Below are 18,686 nucleotides of genomic sequence, written 5' to 3'. Positions count from 1 at the left end.
CTCCTGTGACAAGAGTCCACCTTTCCTGATCAGTCCCAGGGAAGGGAATTTATGACAAATGAATCCTTCTGAATTTTTTGGGAAGGCTCTACTTTTAGGCAGATAAGACTTTTCAGTTCAAATGCCTCCTGCTCAAAATAATTTTTATGCCACACAGGTGTATTCTGGACCCCTTCCAGCCTTGTTTGGGACAGTGTGCTGCTCTGAGGACAGCAATCTCAGCTGGCTCCTCTTCTGCCAGGTCCCTGCATCTAACAAGGTACCCAACACAGATATCCAAGGTGTGACGTCCAAACGGTCTATACTCAGTGTCAAGAGCCCCGGGTTCTCCTTCCTCTTTGGAAGAACAAGGGTCCCATCGCTGGCATTTAATGAGTGGTTTCACTACACACTGAGCACTTGCCAAGGGCTTTATGACTCTGGTCTATGGACTTGAGCTGTTACTGAGTTATACCAGAGCTTAACACATATGTGAGAAAAAGAGTGAATGTTTAGCAGATGTTCTCATTGGATACTTTTCAAACATGGCTAGAGCTCCTACTAGACCCTGATATAAGATGGCATTAGCCCTAAAACAACTGGCTTTTGTGTTGAACCACACATGCCTGAATACTTGCTGAGACTTGAACCACGAGTGAGAAATTCACCCAGTTGCCTTCTGGCTGCAAACGGCAGAACCAAGAGGAAAAAATATGGAGCCTAAGATCTCTCTGAAAAGGAAGAAAGTAGCAAGAGAAGGTTGCCAGATGCTTCCACAACTGTGTCTCACTAAAGACATGACAGGTGTTGGCTGGTCATTGGCTCCATGGGGGTTGGGGTTTGTGTCTTCTACTGTTCTGCTTCTAGAATCGCGAAGGGCCTGCAGTAGGAAGGCGCTCCCTAAAGCATTTGTGGAATGAATTAAGTCCAGACCCGGATTTTCAATTCTAAGAACTCCATGAAAATCGGGGACTCCACCGACAGTCCTCAGAAGCTCTGCATTAGGAAGCAACTGGCAGCGGCATCTGTGAGCATCCTAAACAAACAAACAAACAAACAAACAAACAAACCAAGGACAGCTGCTGGTGCGCACAGCGGGCGGGGACTTGGAGGGACGAACTTGCGCGGGATCCTGCCCCTTTCTCCCCAGTGGCTGCCTGCGCCAACTTCGGGGCCGAATCCAGAACGATTCTGCGGCTCGCCGCTCACAGCCCTGGAAAGCCATGTTTAAACAAACAAAAAATAATAATAATAACAATAAATAAAATGAAGTTAAAAAAAAAAAAGGGGGGGCGGAGAAAAAGCTTCTTTTTGTGGCCCGTACGGGGATCGAACCCGCGACCTTGGCGTTATTAGCACCACGCTCTAACCAACTGAGCTAACCGGCCACTTGACGTTTGGGCGCCTCCGTCAAGTCTATGAGGTTTCTACGCCTGCGCGGGGCCGCCTGCGGACTTCGACTCTTCAACTCTCTCTGCAACTGTCGTCATTCCCGCTGTCATCCCTATTGGCCAGAAGAAAACACAGAGCCTCTTTAAAGAGAATAAAGTGGCTCCTTACCACGAATCGAAGGTTTTCACGGGGGAATGCAAATTATACATGGGATGCTTGGCTCAGGAGTAGGATTTTCAAACACTGCAACTCAATGCTTTTTTTATGTATCTCGAGAATCCTTCCGGCGTGGAAACTTCGTGTATCGAGAGCTTTAGTGTGACTAAATAAAGCTTAGAGAATGCAGAAAACCAGATAGAGAACAAAAGAACCACCGAATCCCCCACCGCCCCAAAACAACGGCAACGTTGGTTGGTATCGTTCCTGACAATCCTTTTTCACTGCACAGGCTTATTTAAAAATATATATTTGGCATTCAGTTCGACCTTGTTAAAAAAGAATATGATCTTTTATCTTACTTTTTTGTACTTAATATTCTATCATTATCATACCCCTAAGCAATTGCAAATGTCATTTTTTAAATGTTTCCTTAGGTGGATAAGCCATTGTTTCCCCCCACACCCCCCTCCCCCGCCCTTTTTTTGATGTCTGGCAAATGTCTTCATTTTGCCCTCTCTTGTTAACTAGCACATGATTAAATCATGAAGCAGTTGCTGGGTGGGCAATGGGTAGTACCCACTCCAAAGGGTTAGTGTCTGAAAAGATACTGTCCCCCGGGGGGCTTTTTGGTCTCTGAGTCCCTGACCTCCTGTGCTCTGGGAGTAGGAGAAGGGAGCCCCAGCTTTTCACATTGTCCCTCTGGTCTGATTACTCAAAAAAAAAAAAAAAAAAAAGCGGATTATCATCAACGTCCCTTGTTGCAAACAGCAGAAGCCCAGTCTAGCTGATCTTAACAGAACAGATGTTATTAAAAGGAGGTGTTGAGTCAGGTTTAGTCAACACCTGCCTGGCAGTGCCCTAACCACAGGGAATCAGCTGTGAGCCAAGCAGACCTGATCCTGTCCTCACCAAGCCCACAGTTTAGCAAAGACAGGTGCTAAGTTAGTATGGGTGGAGACACTTAGGCATCGCGCTGAGTGTAGGTAAACAGTGCCAGGGGTGGAAGTTTGGGGCAGGTTTTTGAAGACTGGGAAACTTGACTGCATTCTGAAGGTCAAGGATGGGCAAGCATAGGCCCAAACAGGTAGAGCCCTCTGGGCAAAGTGAAGTGTCTGCAACCCTGTCCATTTTGCTTGTCGCTGAATGTCCCATGCCTAGCACACTCTCTGGAATAATAGGAGTGTAGTTAATAGGAGTCAGGGGCGCCTGGCTGGCTCAGTCAGGAAGGCATGTGACTCTTGATCTTGGGGTCATGAGCTTGAGCCCTGCATGGGGGGTAGATTATACTTAAATAATAATAATAAATAGGAGTCAGATGAATGAATGAGCTAATTGCAAAATCACATTTTAAAACATATCAGAGCAAGTACTTTCTCTGTTCAAACCCTCCCCTCCTGGCCCAGCCCTGCTCGGGCTGCCAGATTTAGCAGCCCTAAATAATTTAGTGTATGTCCCAGACAATATGTAGTTGTTTATCTCCATAAACACCTTAAGTTCACCTTTAACTGCCCATCCTGTGCCTACGTGGCAACCCCACATGCAGAATAACACCCATCCGAAAGACCCCGGCCTAACCTGCTCCCCTTCCCGGTGCCCCCTGGCACAGCCCCATCACCCTCCTTCCTGGATCTTGCTCACCAGGCCACGCTCCTGCCCTGGGGCTTCTACACTTCTGTTCCCTCTTCCTGGACCCTCTTCCCCCAGGCACTGCCGAGGCTCTCTCCCTCGTGTCCTCATGTCTATGCGTAAATGTCACATATTCAGCGAGGCTTCCCTGACCCCCCTGTTTAAAATCGCAACCCGCATTCAGAATTCCCTGCTTTTTTCTGCTTCATATTTCGTCCGGAGCTTTCTTAATTTCGTGACTGCAGGAGGGCAGCAACTTGTATTTTGCACCTGCAGCACCTAGAAGTGACTGGCACATAGTAGATGGTCGATCCAGGTTTGTCGAAGTTGACAGATCATCCCTTAGAGGTCTAGCCCTGACACAAGCCAGGCAGAATTGAGGGCTCGTTTCCTGAGTGGGCGGGCTCCAACCCCCCCCCCTCCCCCCCGGGCAGAGGGAGCCGGCGTGCCCACGGTGGGGGAGACGCAGTGACTGAACGCAGACGGTAGGGGGCACCCGAGACCTAGGCGTCCGCTGAACACCAGGCCGCCAGCGCGCCTCCTACCCCGGGTGTGTGCGGACTCCTGGATTTCTTCTGCCAATTCGGACTCCATCTTACAGTTCCTGCAAGACAAACAGGTCCTAGTTTTCATTCTTTGAGTTAGGAAAATGCAGACTCATACATGACCAGCACCAGGTGATGCTGGGTTATTGTTCAGGTTTTTCAGTGTCTGAGGGGTGCTTTTGTGCATGCAGCTTGGATTTTAAATAGTCCATTTGCTTTAAACCCCACTGGTAAAATTCGTCATTCTGTTTATAAATTGGAAACTTCGGTATGAAAATAAAGACATACTGTATTCGTTTCCCAGGGTTGCATCAATAAAACACAAACTGGGTGACTTAAGAGAAACTTATTCTCTCAAGTTCTGGAAGCCAGAAGTCCAAGACCAAGGTGTCCTCAGTGTTGGTTCCTTCCAAGGGCTCTGAGGAAGAATCTGTTCCGTGCCTCTCTCTGCTCTCTCTCCCAGCTTCTGGTGGTTTGTTAGCAATCTTCGGTGTTCTTTTGCTCGTGGAAGCCACACTCTGATTGTGGCCTCCATCACCACATTCGTGGATCTCAAGTTCCCGGAAGAGTGCCTGGTGCAAGGCAGGTGGTCAATTTGTTGAATTAATGTTAAATTCATTGTATGTTAATTCTGTTAGACCTTTTGATTCAGAAACATGCCCTTCCATTCTTTTTTTTAATGTTTATTATTTGAGAGAGAGAGAGAGAGACAGAGCACGAGTGGGGGAGGGGCAGAGAGGGAGGGAGACACAGAATCCGATGCAGGCTCCAGACTCCGAGCTGTCAGCACAGAGCCAGACACAGGGCTTGAACTCACAGACTGTGAGGTCATGACCTGAGCTGAAGTCGGCTGCCCAACCGACTGAGCCACCCAGGTGCCCCATGCCCTTCCATTGTTGGCAACATTTCAGAGGAAGAATGTTTCCAAGGGAGATTTGATAATCTCCTCTTACCTTTTTCTGGAACATCATTCTTCAGAGGTCAAAACTTCGGGGTTGAATCTCTAACTTTCTTCTCTTTTCTTTGGTCCAGGCCTAGGTCTATTGTCTATTTCCTGAACAATTTCCTTGAACTGTCTTCCAACCTTCTTTTTATATTTTTTATTTTGACTTGGAGCCCTGGAGCACACAGACAAGGACAGAGCAAAACACTTTGAATGTTGAAGCTGAATTCTTGCCAATCAATTCTGGAAAAAAAGAAAGAAAGCAAGCAGGGGCGGGGTGGGGAGGCAGGAATAAAATGCTTCATTGTACAATATGTACTATGTCAAAACTGTTAGACAACACAAAGGAAAAATAAACATAAGGATTTTTCAGATGTTGCTTCTAATTTGCTACAACAAATTAGTTGGTTCCAGAGACTTTTTAAAAATGTCCTTTCTTAAAGCATGTACATTAATTGCAAAGCTTTAAAAAAGGTCTCTTTTAGATGCAAGGGAGCTGTAGAAGCACAGGGAGTTGGAAGTTACAGATTTGGGTCTGAGCCCAGGATGGCCACTGGCGAGTGGGTGACTTTGGCAAAGGCCTCTCTGGGTCTCCACCAACAGGCCACCTGGGTTTCTACAACCTTATCAGGCTACCTGCTTAATTCCTCCCCATCAACGGTTAAAGTTTGTCCTGGATGTTCAACAATCATTGAAAATCAGGCTTGCCCTTGTGAGAAAAGAAGGAGTAACAGTAGGTGACAGTGGATGATGCCTTTTGATTAGTCAACATTTACTGAGCATGTGGGCAAAAATCAAGCAGTATTGTATAGTGTCACAGACATCTGACTTCATCTGCACAACTGCCCTTTGGAGTTTAACCCCATGCTACAGAAATGAGAAAATGGTGGTCCAGTGATTGGACTGGGGCTCCCTGGTGTGATTTTCCTCTCTATGACGTTAAGGGCTGAATTTTAATTCTTTCCACTCTCCTCTTAGGAAACCTCTTCTTAAGCTTTATAAGATATCTGTTGTTCCAAATGCCTTCTTCTCAGAGATGTGCATAGACTCTCTGAGTCGGAAGTTTATCTATTTTTGTGTTCACATCACACATTACACCGTGACCTTATTTATGGTGCTTGGTTAGTTACCATTCTTCATGTTAATTTGAGTGGCCAATATTCTTGTGCTCTTTATTTCATATCCCTGTTAGCTTCGTTTCCTCTGAGATATATTTATTATTTTCTAAAATGAATCTAATTTCTAATATCTTCAGGTGGATTTGCATCTGCCCACCTTACCGGTGTTAACACATTTGAAATTTCCGTCATCTCTAATTTTTCTAACTTCTGCCTATTTCCTGGTTGGAACACTTATTAAGATGCTCAGCAGAAGAACACATATCTTTTATTAAAAATTTTTTTAATTTTTAATGTTTATTTTTGAGAGAGAAAGAAAGAGAGAGAGAGAGAGAGAGACACCGGATGGGGGGGGGGGGTAGCAGAGAGAGGGAGACACAGAATCCGAAGCAGTCTCCAGGCTCTGAGCTGTCAGCACAGAGCCTGATGTGAGGCTCAAACCCACAAACCGGGAGATCATGACCTGAGCCATAGTCGGACGCTTAACCGACTGAGCCCCCCAGGCGCCCCAGGACACATAACTTTTAAACACAACCTCATGGCTGAATCTCTTGACATTGGAAAATAGGGAAAAGCTAATGCTAGGATACGGGCTGAACTGTGCAAGGAACAGTTTTAGAATGAACCAAAAAGCTCCAGTGGCTGTCATTAGGTAGTGTTCGAGCAGTTTCCAAGGTGGAGCTCTAAGGTACAGGGTGGTTCCATTTTGCAAGCATCCTTTGAGTATGTCGTAGAGCCTGGCTGCTGTCTCTGTGTGCTGGACAGGTGAAGGGCTCGTGACCCATTGTTTCTTAGCAGTCAATTTTTCTCCTTGTCATTTAGGTCATGAGTGGTCCAGGGAAGCAGGTGACCAGGCCACACAGACATAAACCAAGAAGACTGACGCCCAGGCATGGTGTTTGAGAATGTTTCAATAGGGAGACATGGGTCCACAGCAATTGCTTTTTTCGAAGTAGCGTTTCCTAGTCTGTTTAGAATTAAAGAAAGAGCGAGGAATTATCTAGGCCAGTGGTTCTCAAACTATGGTCACTGGTGCAACAGCAGCATCACCTGGGATCCTGTTAGAGATGCAAATTATTGAGCCCCACCCCAGAATTACAGGCGAGAAATTTTGGGAGTGGGGCGTGGCAACCTGGGTTCAACAAATCACAATCACCTGAAGGCAGGTGATTTTGGGTGCCGCTAAAGCTTAAGAACCACTGCTCTAGGCAAAACCTTTCACAAGTCCCCCTTCTGTAAACTTCCTGCTAAGGTACCCCATTTGTATCCTTTGATCTTTCATTTTGGAGGCCCTTTCCCTCCTCTCCCGGGCGTTCACACACCAGGTGCAGGCTGCATGCCAGGGTGGTGGGCTGGACCAGCTGGTGAGGGTTGAAGTCCAGCCGCCCCTGCGTGCCTGGGTAAGCACACTGGTCTTTGCAGTGTCACTACCCGGAGCCACTTGTCCATGATGAAAATGAGCAGAAGATCCCGCAGCCATGACAATCAGAAACAATAGGGCTGGGGCTCACCTGCCAAAATGCATTCACCTGTTCATCTATTTAACAGGAACTCAGTGAATATCCAGTAACATCCTTTGCCTGCAGGGAAGATAAAAGGTGGGCGGCCCAAGGAGCTTAGAACCTAAGGGGCAGAAGAAGCATACGAAAAGAGGGGCGCCTGGGTGGCTCAGCTGGTTAAGTGTCTGCCTTTGGCTCAGGTCATGATCTCCCAGGCTGTGGGTTCAAGCTGTGGGTTCAAGCCCTTCGTCGGGTTCTGTGCTGACAGCTCAAAGCCTGGAGCCCGCTTCGGATTCTGTGCCTCCCTCTCTTTGCCCCTCCCCTGCTTGCACGTTCTCTCTCTGAAAAAAACATTAAAAAGAAAAAAAAGCGTATGAAAGAGACAGAAAGATAAATGTGACAAAAGTCCCAAGATAAAGGGAAAGGCCACAAGGAGACAGGGAGAGATCAAATCCCAGTGGTCTACAGGAATTAGATGTGGGTTTTCAGAGCTAACAAAGATAGCACCATTAACAGCAGCACCAGCAATAAGCACCCTTTGTGGTTTTTTCAATTTATTTTGAGATAAAATTCACATATCATTCTTTTTTTAAAGTGTATTTATTTGAGAGAGACAGAGAGAGCATGAGCAGGGGAGGGGCAGACACAGAGAATCCCAAGCAGAATCGAGAATCCCCTCGACATCAGCACAGAGCCCAAGGTGAGGCTCAGCCCCACAAACCGTGAGATCACGAGCTGACCTGAGATCAAGAGTCCGATGCTCAACTGACTGAAGCACCCAGGTGCCCCCACCTATCATTCTTAACCATTTAATATGTACAATTCAGTAATTATTACAAAGGTGTGCAACCATCACCACAATCGGATTCCAGAACATTGACAATCGGATTCCAGAACATTGTCATCACCACAGACAGAAACCCTGTCTCCATGAGCAGTCCTTCTCCTCTCCCTCCCCCAGCCCTTGGGCAACCACTAATCTACTTTCTGTCTCTACGGGATTTGCCTATTCTGGACATTTCCGATAAATGGAATCATACAATACACACGTGGCTTTTAGTGTGTGGCTTCTTTCACTTAGCATCATGTGGCTGCTTAATGGGAGCAGGGCTTCCTTCTGGGGTGATGAGGCTATTTCCGAACTAGATAGAGGTGGTGGTTGCACAACACCGTGAATGTACTAAATGTCGCACTTTAAAGCGGTTAATTCTATGTCTTGTGAACTTGACTCAGCTTTTTAAAAAGATGTTAAAGATTTCAGAGTAGATGCCCTTGACTCCAAAGCTCCACTTTAGGAATTTCTCCTCTGGGTACACGTGGACATATAGGAAATTATGTATTTACAGGGTTGATCACTGCAGCAGTGTTTGAAAGATGGGACTAATAATAATATATTAATGTAAATTATAATTTTGTTAATTAAATATATGTCAAGTTAATTAAGACGTTATTTGAGGAAGAAGAAATAACTTTCTAAACCAAAATGAATTCAGGCCCAAAGACGTGAAAGGAAGATAGGATGGGCAAAGGTGTGGGCCTGAAGATTTCAGGTGGGGGGAGATTGTGTATGGGGTGAGAAATGTGGATTTATCTTATAAATGACAGACAGGCACCTGTAGAGACTTGGTCAGACTAGGGCTGGAAGGAAGCTGGAACCGGCAAAAGGTAAAGTGGGTAGAAAAAGGAGGAGGGGTGTGCAGGAAACTGAGGTGTCTTGCGGGGCAGGGAGGAAGAGAATATTGAGGGTAGAGTGCACCCGGGCAGGTGGTTTGCCCCCTGCTGAGGTGGGATCCAGAGGGCAGGGGGCAGGTGAAAGTGCCCTAGGCCAACAGTGGAAGCATTCGGGGCTCATGTGCAGTGGCTTAGAGAGGAGAAAGCTGCCAGCCAATGGAGAAGAGATTATGTCCTCAGGGGAGGACAGCAGAAAAGGATTGGGAACCATAAAGAAGTTAAAAATTGCACGTTGTTATGTTTTGATCTTTTCCTGAGTGGCTTCTTTTTTTTGTTTGTTTTTCCATTGTAACAGTTTGTGTTTTTTTTTAACGTTTATTTATTCTTGAGAGACAGAGAGCGAGCACAAGTTGGGGAGGGGCAGAGAAAGAGGGGGACACAGAATCCGAAGCAGGCTCCAGGCTCTGAGCTGTCAGCACAGAGCCCGATGCAGGGCTTGGACGCACAAACTGTGAGATCATGACCTCAGCCAAAGTCGGAGGCTTAACCGACTGAGCCACCCAGGCGCCCCCATAACAGTTTTTATTAAATGTCATATATAAGATTACTTTGTTCCTGTGTCTTTTCGATTGTTTCTTCCTTATATTTCCCCTTTCCTTTCCAACTTGGTGAGACGTGGCTTTGCATTCAAGGGTATTTTTGGGTCTTTGTCCAGTTTCAGTCTAGTGATGACCACCTCGCTGGGTGGATGCCCATGTGGACAGTCGTGCCATTTGCCTTCTCTCGCTGTACTCGTTCAGTGTAGATGACGTGAATTTCTTCCTGTAAGCCTGGACGACTTTGCCAATTTGCCGACCTTTGTCGTGTCCTCACCCAACCTGTACTTCATCATCCTTCCGGATGGGCATGGATCCAACGTAGTACTTCTGTCTCAGCTCTTTGGAAAGAGGGGAAGACATAAATTTCCTGCGAATGTGGGAAGGCGCACTGAAATGCCAGGTATGGTTCTTGCTCCGGTCAGAAGTCACAAACGGATTGAACTTCATTTTGGTTGCAGTTGGCAGGCCAAAGCTCGCCTGCTGCGGTTCCAGCGATGGTAGCAAAGGGGAAGAGATGAATGGCTTCTTAATCTTTGTAGACATCCTGTGTCCACGCAAGTGTGTGTGGGGGGGGAGGGAATTCAGGTATAGATCTTTTTGCGTTGGCACAGTATTTTTGGAGAATTATTTCACATCAGTCCACAATTAAATTATCGATGCCTTATGACCTATCAACTCCAACAGGCATATGTGTGCTCAAAGATACACACAAGGGTATTTTCTGAAGTATTGTTCGTAATAGTAAAAATAAGAAACATAAATAGGGAAATGGTTAAAAAATGAGAGTATATCCATACTGTGGAATATTATGCATCAGTTAAAAAAGCACAGGGAAGCTCTCCATGTCCTAATATTAAAAGATGACTACGGTTTATTAAGTGGGGGAAATAAAAGCAAATTATAGAAGGATACCCATGATTTTCAATTGTGGGGAAAGTCTGTCCAAATTCATGCACAGAAATTCCCAAAAGATGCCACTCAACTGTTGCCAGTGGTTAATTCTGGGGAGGATGGGGAGTGAGAAGGATGTAAATGCTTCGAAGGGATTATTTCAAATTTTACCTGATATATTTCTGTAGTTTGATTCCCCCCCCCCAAAGGACACGTTTTACTTCTTTAATTTCAAAAAGTAATTGGAAAAAATAGGAATACCTGACCTAAGGGAGTAGTTGTGGGGATGAAAAAAGCAAATACATGACAATGAGCTTCATAAAGCGCTACACCGGTACATACAGTTGTTATTTTTAGCGCACTGTGAGTTTCCGGAGGGCTAGTCACCTTTTGGTTATCAAGTCACCCTATTTGCACAGAGTTTATTCACATATTCATTCCTTCAACTTTACACTGCAATGTAAGTGTCAGGAAGTCAGGGACCCTGTCCACACTGCCCTCCTTTATAGTCCCAAAGCCTGCAACAGTACCCTGGGCTCAATAAACGCTTGCTGAATTAAAAAGAAAAACTTACAAATGAACCTCTGTGTTCCAGACTAGATAGGAGATGATCAAGCGCAGGATGAGACGGCAAGGAACAGGTATCAACTGACAGTTATTTAGCTCGTCCCCAGCCCAGTTCCAGCAATAGGTATCACATGGCTAAATTCTCAGGCAGGCTGGGAATAGCGATCCCGGAAGGTCGCCTACACTCAGAGGCGGAGAATTGCTTACCAAAAGCGGCGAGGGAGGTTGCTTAGCAACCAGACTAAGGCGGCGGGCCGCACTGCGCACGCGTACACTTTGGACCAACAGATGCGGACGTGGTGTTTTGCGCACGCGCGGGAGGCGGCCTCGGGGCATCCGGGGCCTGATGGTTGCTAGGGTGACAGCGATACAACATGGCGGCCGGATCCTAACGGTCTCTGTCGAGGAGCCAGCGTGGAGGTCCCGGTTCGGGACCCTGCCTCAGAGGAGTGGAAGCCAGGGGGCCTCCCTTTCTGCCCCTTTCTTCTCCGCCCAGTGTCGGCAAGGGCTTGTCGTCGACTTCCGCATCCAGGATGAAGAGTGAGCGGGGCCGGGGAGGGGCGGGGACGCGAGGGCGAACGGCGGGGGTCGGGGGGTTGGGAGGGCACGAAGGGGCAGGGTCTGGTCACCAGGGTGGTGGGTCCACTCGGCAGGCCGGGAAGGCGCAGCGTGTGGGGACCCCGAACCTCCCTGGGCTGTCAGAAGCCGGCGCCCCCGGGGGTTCGAGGCGGGCTTGGGGGCGGTGGGGTCTCAGAGCGACCCCCCCCCCCCCCCCAGCCCCAGACCTCCCAGGCATATTTTGGTGTGGAGGTTATGTAACAAGTTTTGAAGGTTTTGTTGTTGTTGCACGCTGGACTGAAACTGGGATTCTTGAACATTCGGCAGTAAGATAGTGAGCGGTTACTGTGCGGCTTTCTGCCCTTTAATGACATCGGTTTAGGGGAAAATGAGAGGAAAGATGGGCTATTTTATTTTTCGGGGTCAAACAGTAGTGTTTTTACTGGAACTATTTTTGTAGGGATTTTGAAACAACCTTTTGGTGAAAGTGTTACTGGGAAGTTGGGAAATGAAGTGGTCGTCCTAGAAAATGTGACGGTAAAAATTTTACCTATGCTTGGATTCGTGGATTATGAGTAACTGAACTGCAACCAACTTGGATGGGTTTTGTTTTTGTTTTTGTTTTTGTTTTACACATTACTGTACAGATCTGTATTTCTGCTAGAGGTATGGAAAAATTTGGACCTCCTTTGCCGTGAAAAGATTTAATTACGTATACTTGCAATGTGAAATTTGCATTGTACCCTAAGTGTCCATTGGTAATTGATTATGGCATAAATTGTGAAACAAAGATATTTAAAATAATTTACCCCATTCATACTTTACAAGACATTCTTATTTTCTTTGGGGCTATTGTTTACAGGTTTTTCTTTTTCATTAATGCACCCAAAGCTGTAGTTAGAACACAAGGCCTACAAAAGGCTTTATTTACATTTTTACTTATAGTGTGGACTCATATACACATATTTTTTTCCTTTTTTCCTTCCCAGCTATTTACTGTCAGAATTTTGAATCTGTATGAAAGTTGCAAGAAGAATTCATTGACTGTTTATAAATCTTTCACCTAAATGCACCATTTTGCCTTTTGTGTGCCTGCTTACTTGCACACTCTAAATTATGTACAGTGTTTATTTCGCTGAGCGTTTTGAGTTAGTGCACATCAGTACTTTTCACCACTAATAATTCAGTGGGTATCTACTAAGAACAGTGACATTTTACATAATCACAGTACAAACAACATCTTGATATATATAGTACTCTTATCCAATATGCAGCCTATGTTTCAAATTTTCCCAGTTATCCCAATAACATCCATTATAGGTGTTTTTATTTTTTCTGGCATCTAATCAAAAAGCACAAATCGCATTTTGTTGTCATATCTCTTTGGCCTCCTTTAAACTGGCACACTGTTCTGCCTTCTGTGTGTTTCATGACATTTTTTTAAGAATTCAGGCCATGGATTTTGCAGAATGTCCTTCAATTTGGATTTATCTGATTGTTTCCTCATGATTAGCTTTAGCTTAAATATTTTGGTCAAAAATACGTCAGAGGTGAGGTTGTGTCTCTGTCAGTGTGTCTCCAGTTTTGTTGAAGTTAGGTTTGATCATTTGATCATTCCATTTATTCACTTTTGCCTCTTAGACCTTTCCTGTCCCTGTGCTAGAGGTTACCACTCTTACAGTTTCACTTAATTCTCTCTATGTCTGTTTATATAAATGTGTATCTGTATATGTAATGTAATCTGTATCAGCATATGTAAATGTGTCCATCCCCCCCTTTTACTTATTTTTAACAAGAATTTATTTTTTTCAAAGTTATTTATTTTGAGAGAGAGAGAGAGCACGCACACAAGTGGGAAAGGGGGACAGATGATCCAAAGCGGGCTCTGTGCTGACAGCAGAGAGCCTGATGCAGGGCTCAAGCTCACGAAGCAAACTGTGAGATCATGACCTGAGCCGGGGTCAGACACTTAACCAACTGAGACACCCAGGTGCTCCAAGATTTTATTTTTAAGTAATCTCTATACCCAACGTGGGGCTTGAACTTACAACCCTGAAAACTTACAACCCTGAGTCACAGGCCCTACTGACTGAGCCAGCCAGGTGCCCCTGTCCCCCCTTTTTAACGTTAATGCTGGCATTATATATTGTATACTCTAACAATAAATAACACATATTATACATAAAACATTTTATTTATTTATTTTTTAAAGTTTATTTATTTTTGAGAGAGAGAGAGAGCGAGCACCGGCAGAGAAAGAGAAGGAAGGAGAGAATCCCAAGCAAGCTTCGCACCATCAGTGCAGAGCCCGACACAGGACTTGAACTCACAAACTGTGAGATCATGACCTGGGCTGAAATCAGGAGTTGGATGCTTAACTGACTGAGCCACGCAGGTGCCCCTCATATAAACATTTTATGTATGTAAATACTTGCATTTTTTAAATGTCCTTTAAACCTTTGGGTGTTTGTTTTTTGCTTTTTGTCTTTTTTTTTTTAGTGGGTATTATTTGATATGTTCTTTTAAATGGCCATGTTGGTAGTGTTCAATTAATTGGTTTAGTGTTACATCTTTATTCTTCTACTTTAAAATCCAGTCTGAGTACTGGTGAAACCTATTGTCACGTGGGTGTACATCCTGATCAATTCAATGCTTGACAAATATGTAACGATGGAGAAAAAAGATTCCAGAACAGGAAGTCACAGAGACAGAGTCATGGAAGTAGAATGAATAGGAAAAGTGAGTAATGGTGAAATTGGACTCCTAGCCTGGGGTCAGAGTGGGGCCAGGAACGCTAGGTCATCATGTTGGTCTTCATTTTATGGTTTTCTACGTGTATTTTCTACCTTGTTTTCTAGGCAAGGCCCACGTGTTTAGGGATGTATTATTGAGCATTCTGGGAAGGTGGCCTTCTTATTGTTTTGCATCATGTGCAGTTGTAGGGAGCAGGGAGTAACACAGGAAAGTTGTTATGAGCATGGGCTTTAGAGCCAGGCAGACATGGCGGTCTCCCGCAGGTTACTGACCTTTCTTTCTTCATTATTCTGGTTATTGATTGCTTCCTGACAAATCACCCCAACTTGGTGGCTGGCGATACCAACAAACTCATCTCTCGTGGTCCTGTGGGTGGCCTGGGCTCAGCTAGGCAGGCCTCACTTGGATCCTCTCCTGCAGTCGCAGCTGGATTGTGGCTGGGGCTGGAGTCCTCTCCAAAGTTTGCCACTCTCGTGTCTGGCGGCTGACGCTGGCTGTCCCCTGGGACCTTCCCGTGGCCTGTCAGCTGGAACGCTACTGCCTCCACGTGCCTTGACCTTCCTCGCGGGGTGGCACTTGGGTTCTGAGGATCAGCGTCCCAAGGGTGCAAGGTGGGAGCAGCATGACCTTTTCTGACCTAGCCTCGGGAATGTCATAGCGTCCCCTCCGCATCCCCCAGAGTTGAGCGTAGAGAACGCAGATCGCACCTCTTGATGGAGGAGTGGCGTAGGTACGTACTAAGACGAGCTTGTGGCATGCGCTATCTAGAAGCTCCCACCTTTGGAAAATAAAATCCTCCACACTTAGATGGATAGATTGATTGATGTAGAAGACTTTCATTTTAAGTAATCTCTACACCCCTCGTGGGGCTTGAGTTCACGACCCAGAGATCAAGAGTCGTGCACTCCACCCACTGAGCCAACCAGGCGCTCCTCCACACTCCGTCTAGCCTGGTTAGTATAAACCTGTTTGTGCCTGTTTAGCATAAGAATACCTATTTTATAGGGTCATTTCAAAGATTAAATGAGATCGGCTGTGTAAAGCTCACAGCGTAGTGTCTGGTAAGTGATAATTATAAGTGAGTTCTTATTTGCTCTCCCGGTGGATGAAAGCAGGGGTGTAGAAGGGGAAAGAATGACAGATCCTTGCTTGGAAGGAATTTACTGTTATCTAACCTGGTGCAAGTGCCCATTTTTTTTTTACTGTCTGAACGTTTCAATGGATTATTCAAAACATACCTATAAAAGGAGAAAAAACCCTATGTGTTCTGAAGGCAGTCACCATTGTCCTATTATATCACAAAGAATTTTTTAAATTATCTGTTGTTATTGCAGACGCTTCAGCTTCGTGTCCCTCATAAATATATTTTTATAGAACCAAAGTCGCAGGAAACCTCAAATACTCTTGTGTCACTCTCCCTTCCTAGTGCGCCTCTCACCTTCTGTTTTTATAAATAGATGCATCAACTAGGGGCGCCTGGGTGGCTCGGTCGGTTAGGCGTCCGACTTTCGGCTCAGGTCATGATCTCACGGTCCGTGGGTTCGAGCCCCGCGTCGGGCTCTGTGCTGACAGCTCGGAGCCTGGAGCCTGTTTCAGATTCTGTGTCTCCCTCTCTCTGTGACCCTCCCCCATTCATGCTCTGTCTCTCTCTGTCTCAAAAATAAATAAACGTTAAAATAGATGCATCAACTAGCAACTTTTTATTTTTTCTCTTTAAATTAAAACAAAATTAAGTAAAAGTAATACTGGCTTTGTGATACACCGAAACAGTGAAAGGTTTGAAGTTAGTCTTGGGACCCTCCTCTGCTTGACAGAGTCAGTCCTGGTTAACATTTCCCCAGATGCACTTCCATAAATCTTTGCATATTGTGTGTGTGTGTGTGTGTGTGTGTGTACATATACAGATACATAGGTGTACATACATAGATGTATGTATCTGTATATGTATGTGTGAATATGTGTGTGTCTCTTAAACAGATGCCTCACACTATATGGGATTGTAGTAAATATGTTTCAGTGTAGCTTTCTAGGATGATTCTTCAATGGCGATGTTTGAACATTGTTTGTTTTATTTTGTTTTTTTTGTAATTCTTCATGTTTACCAGTGGCATACATTCCTAGCAGTCGACTTACTGGGTTAAAGGCTGCAATTTGAGTGAAAAATTTTTATGGGTTTATGAATAATTTTATGTCCTTTTGTGTTTTCGTGATGTTTGGTAATTCAGGTCACAGTTTTCTTTACTACACCAAGTAATTAATTGGGTACAGCCCTCTTCCTTGATTCCTGACCTTGTTTTAGTAATTTGGTTTGAGTTACTTAATCTCTCAAAGAGAGTGGAAATTGGAAGCTGAATCCCCTTCCTTCCAACTCTAGTTGAGAGTTGTGCTCCGTAATTAACCTTCCCCAATGCTTTTCATCCCTCCACTGGCGAGGCCCCATAGCTGATGCCTATCACCTGCCTTGATTAAGATCTTTAGAAGCAGTGCTTAAAATACAAATGTTTGGATTTGAGCATGATGAGTGTCTCTTTTCACAAAAAGTGAATTTGACCTCCACTTTCATGCGTTAAATAGGCTTAAACTCCACTTAAACAAACAAGACTTGGTTTAATAAAAATGAATAGAATGTTAATTAATGCCAACAGACTCATCTACCTTCCTCTTTCTGCCCTTTCAGGCAGCTATATCAGGTAATTCCTCTTTGTCCTTGAGGCTGGGTGGTTTTGGGGGTTTTTTGGTGACTGTTTATTTTGTCTATTCCCCTTAATGTGGGGCAGGATTTTTTTTTTTTCCTAGCACAGCCCGGTGTTGGGCTTTGTGTATTCTTAATGTCCCTCATCTAAATTAAAGGCCTGTGAAAATATGCCAGATCCTGCTGGAGAGAATAGGAAGATACGTTTCCTAGGTTTTCTCTTTTTTTTTTCCATAAAGGTGTTTCTCTTTTTTCTCTCCTCTGCGTTTCATTCTTGATTTACACCCAGCCTTTCTATTGAAGGGGTCGTGGGGGAAATAAGTGACCTTTTATCCCCCATGGCCATCTCCGGAGCCTGGATTCTGCTTATCACCTGCTCATCGTGATGGGCTGCAGCCGGCTTGGGATGTTGGCACACGTTCCGAGTTTGTACTGAAGCCACTTTCAAGCAAACATTGACTGGTTTTGTTCTGTTCTGTTTTGTTTTAAGTAAGTCTATTTAACCTGTCTGTGCTGAAATACAAACTGGAGTTTATCGTGTAAAACTTCCCTTCCCTTCTCAAATCGAATACCTCAGGCCACAGCCTGACTTTAAAGTAACTGGTTTTCCTCCCTCCCGGAAGCTTCCCGTCTGTCTCCCTTTAGACTGCTATTGTAGTCTCAAGACAGTTCATTTTGAGCTCGTGTTTCTTTTGGCGGTTAGCCGAGTTCCCTGATTTCTGAAAGTTCTTGAGAATGCCCATGCCCGTACACACTTAAAGAAATATATATTCACTGTGAACATTGAAAAATATAGAAAAGAATAATGAGGAGACTTAAAGTCATCACTGATCACACCCAGACACAGGTGCTTTAAAATATTTGACATATTTATATCCATTCTTTTTCTTGCATGTATGTGTATTTGCATGATGGTTACCATCCTTTTTTCACTTAACATTAAATTATGCCTGAACATTTCCCTATATCATTAAATGTTATTTGAAAGCATCATTTTTTTAAATGTTTATTTTTGAGAGAGAGAGAGAGCGAGCATGAGCGGGGGAGGGGCAGAGAGAGAGAGAGGGAGACACAGAATCGGAAGCAAGCTCCAGGCTCTGAGGGGTCAGCACAGAGCCCGACATGGGGCTCGAACCCACGAACTGTGAGATCGTGACCTGAGCCAGAGTCAAATGCTTAGCTAACTGAGCCACCCGGGCAACCCAAAAGCATCATTTCAGCTTGCGGCTGAAAGTATTATTAGATCATTCGTTGATACTAGATTTTTAAGTTTTTAGCATTCTTACTGGTGTGGCACCATGACGAACATCTCTGTCTATAAATTTTGTGCCTCTGTTGGTACCTTGGGGTAGAGTCTGGAAGTGGAATTGCTGAGCCAAAGGATATGGGCTCTTTTCTTTCCAGTATCTTTTTCCTACTTAAACAAGTAATTTGTGTTTACTGCGGGATATTCACACATACGGAATGATTCCTCAGAAAGTGAGAGTCTGCCACACACCCTTTCCCCAGGAAGCCCGTCGTCTCTGGGCAAGGTAGCAGATGTTCTCGGTGGTCTTGCTGTTCGCATTCCCTTCCCCGTTAGTTGTGCCGTCACATGGCCACTGCCCCACCACAGCCTTGTCCCCAATGCGGAATACACATGTTGCGGACCTCTGCCAGTTTGACAGATGGAACAGTCTCTTATTTAAAAAGC

General features: G+C 45.0%; 1 protein-coding gene, 1 long non-coding RNA gene, 1 other non-coding gene and 1 pseudogene across 7 annotated transcripts in view; 1 reads left to right on the top strand and 3 right to left on the bottom strand.

Annotated features, from left to right (window-relative positions):
* Positions 1-1,293: 1,293 nt before the first annotated feature.
* TRNAI-AAU (transfer RNA isoleucine (anticodon AAU)) lies at positions 1,294-1,367 on the bottom strand. The gene has a single exon. It is a non-coding gene; the product is annotated as a tRNA-Ile (tRNA).
* A 2,605-nt stretch (positions 1,368-3,972) lies between these two features.
* Positions 3,973-11,253, bottom strand: LOC128316129 (uncharacterized). Of its 2 annotated transcripts, none has more exons than XR_008299724.1 (3): positions 10,997-11,253; positions 4,655-4,887; positions 3,973-4,273 (listed from the first exon to the last, which is right to left on the bottom strand). It is a non-coding gene; the product is annotated as an uncharacterized LOC128316129 (long non-coding RNA). The 2 variants fall into 2 exon arrangements; XR_008299725.1 differs by having other exon boundaries at positions 4,655-4,819; positions 10,997-11,250.
* LOC106975953 (60S ribosomal protein L26-like) lies at positions 9,348-10,358 on the bottom strand (annotated as a pseudogene).
* A 27-nt stretch (positions 11,254-11,280) lies between the features above and the next one.
* The window catches only part of MOK (MOK protein kinase), a 70,470-nt gene continuing 63,064 nt past the window's right edge, over positions 11,281-18,686 (top strand). For 2 of the 4 annotated variants that reach the window (XR_003422770.2, XM_027066660.2), the window contains exon 1: positions 11,288-11,529. Coding sequence is in view for 2 of the 4 variants with exons in the window: in XM_027066660.2 (XP_026922461.1) it covers positions 11,523-11,529 (7 nt within the window). In the remaining 2 variants the exon portion in view is untranslated. Of the gene's footprint in view, positions 11,530-18,686 lie in introns of all 4 variants that reach the window. The other 2 variants (XM_027066663.2, XM_053224955.1) reach the window with 2 other exon arrangements.

This window comes from Acinonyx jubatus, chromosome B3 (assembly GCF_027475565.1).
Source record: "Acinonyx jubatus isolate Ajub_Pintada_27869175 chromosome B3, VMU_Ajub_asm_v1.0, whole genome shotgun sequence".
Taxonomy (NCBI): domain Eukaryota; kingdom Metazoa; phylum Chordata; class Mammalia; order Carnivora; family Felidae; genus Acinonyx; species Acinonyx jubatus.
Note: the sequence above shows the minus strand (reverse complement) of the source record. Positions and strands in the feature narration are given on the sequence as shown.